The 2,338-nt window shown below is 46.8% G+C and overlaps 1 protein-coding gene across 1 annotated transcript; it reads left to right on the forward strand.

Moving 5' to 3' along the window:
* Nucleotides 1–525: 525 nt before the first annotated feature.
* LOC141816396 (4-coumarate--CoA ligase-like 5) lies at nt 526–1,895 on the forward strand (the record flags this gene model as incomplete). The annotated part of the gene is made up of 2 exons (XM_074704181.1): nt 526–1,597; nt 1,706–1,895. Coding segments are annotated over exons 1-2 (1,207 nt in total), but the record flags the coding sequence as incomplete, so codon positions are not given.
* Nucleotides 1,896–2,338: the final 443 nt, after the last annotated feature.

Here is a 2,338-nt window from a genome sequence, read left to right on the forward strand (position 1 = left end):
TGAGAGCAATCTCTTGCATATAAATTCATATATTTTTGAGATATTTTTATCAAAAGAAAAATTAAACAAATTTACTGAAAAAATTCAATTTCCAAATTGATATTAATCTTTTATAGATAAATATATAGTAGAATAAACAATTCAGTGAATACTAATTTTGGATAATTTTATGAGCAAATTTGATTTAAAATTTTATTTAGTTCAAGACATTTTGGAAAAATTTTAAGAGGAGGGGTGTCAAAGTGACTTTGATAAAAAATGGAAAAAGAGAGTAGTATTTTAATAAAAAGAGTCAGCGATTTTCCGAATTAATCAGCGGATCATGTAGCACCAGTAGCTGCTGCCACAACTGACTATTCACATCACGTGCCCTTCCAATTCAGTGGACCCACTTTGGCAGACGAGTTAGAACACCTATCGCCTAAAAAGGTCCGCATAGTTTTTATCTTGCGAGTTTTAATTCTTTATTTTTTTTAGTCGCAATTAACTCTGAAATCTCAACTGCCCGTGTCCCAACGACTCCTGATCATTTTCGTTCCTCACTGCCATCTGCTCCTGCTCCTCCTCCTCGCCGCTTGCCATGGTGGATGGAATTCCTCCTTCGGCGCCGGCCGTAGATCCGCGGAGCGGCTTCTGCAGCGAAACCAAGACATTCCACAGCCTCCGACGACCCGTCCCCCTTCCACCAGATTCCGTCCCCCTGAATGCCGCCTCCTTCTCCCTCTCCCTCCTCCCCTCCCCCCTCCCCGACCAACCTGCCTTAATCGACGCCGCCACCGGAGCCGCCGTCTCCTACCCAGACCTCCTCTCTCGCATCCGGAACCTCGCCTCCGCCCTCCGCTCTCGAGCCGGTCTCTCCAGGGGCGACGTCGCGTTCCTCATCTCCCCTCCCGGGCTTGACATCCCCGTCCTCTACTTCGCCCTACTCTCCATCGGCGTCATAGTATCCCCAGCCAACCCCCTCAGCACTCCTGCCGAGATTGCCCACCAAATTCGCCTTTCCAACCCCTCCGTCGCCTTTGTCACCGCTGCTACTGCGCCCAAGCTTCCGCCCCATATCGCTACTCTCCTCCTCGACTCCCAGCGATTCCGGTCCTTCTTCGACTCCAATCCGGCACCGCTGCCTCCGGTGGAGATACGGCAATCGGACACCGCGGCGATCCTCTATTCGTCGGGGACGACGGGGCGGGTGAAGGGCGTAGCGCTATCTCACCGCAACCTCGTCGCCCTGATCGCATCCTACCACGCCGCGGCGCAAGAGGCGAAGGAGGAGGATGCGTGGCCGCGGGTGGCCCTCTTCACGGTCCCTCTCTTCCACGTGTTCGGATACTTCATGGTATTCCGCGAGGTGACGCTGGGGGAGACGGTCGTGCTGATGGAGCGGTTCGACTTCAGCGCAATGCTCGCGGCGGTGGAGCGGTACCGAGTGAGCATCATGCCGGTGTCGCCGCCGCTGGTTCTGGCGATGGCCAAGTCCGACGCTGTGGTCGGCCGAGATCTCTCCTCCCTGAAGGTCCTGGGATGCGGTGGTGCTCCGCTTGGTAGGGAGGTGGCGGAGAGCTTTGCCGCCCGCTTCCCAAGCGTCGAGATTGTCCAGGTTCGTCTTGCACGACATTAAATCCTGAAAACATTTTTTTTTTTAAAAAAATTAAGAAAGGGGAAAAATTGACGGCGGAAACGGCGGTGATGGGTGATCGTACGACAGGGGTATGGTTTGACGGAGTCATCCGGTGGGATTGCGGGAACGAACAGTCCGGAAGAGAACAGAAGGTATGGTTCTACTGGGCGGATCGCGGCGAATACAGAGGCCAAGATCGTGGACCCCACCACTGGGGAGTCCTTGGGACCCGATCAGAGAGGAGAGCTTTGGATTCGTGGGCCCACAATCATGAAAGGTAATTCGAGAGAGCAGTTTTGACTCTATCTCACGACAATTAAAAAAAATAAAAATTAAAGAAAATCTCTATTTTATCTCAAAAATATCATTATTCCATAATTATGGTAGTAAATTTGATTAAAATTGCTTCAACATATTTAAAATTACTAAATAATTATAGTTAAAAAAAACTAAAACTGCTTAAATATAAGTAAGTTAAAACTGTTTAAATTTTATCAAAATTAATTCAACTTAATTAAAATTGATTACATACTATTACAATAATTTTGATCAAAACGATTACAATTAGATTAATTATAGTAGTTTTGACTAAAACTGTTATAATATAAAGTAATTTTGATCAAAATTATTACAATATAGAGTAGTTAATTAAAATTTCTAGGAGTAGCTTTTGTAACTCATGTTAAAGAAGCTTTGTAAAGTTTTACAACAACGTTAGAA

Source organism: Curcuma longa, unplaced genomic scaffold (assembly GCF_044706935.1).
Source record: "Curcuma longa cultivar G26 ecotype Majalengka, Jawa Barat unplaced genomic scaffold, ITB_CL_G26_1.1 contig_16464, whole genome shotgun sequence".
Lineage (NCBI taxonomy): Eukaryota > Viridiplantae > Streptophyta > Magnoliopsida > Zingiberales > Zingiberaceae > Curcuma > Curcuma longa.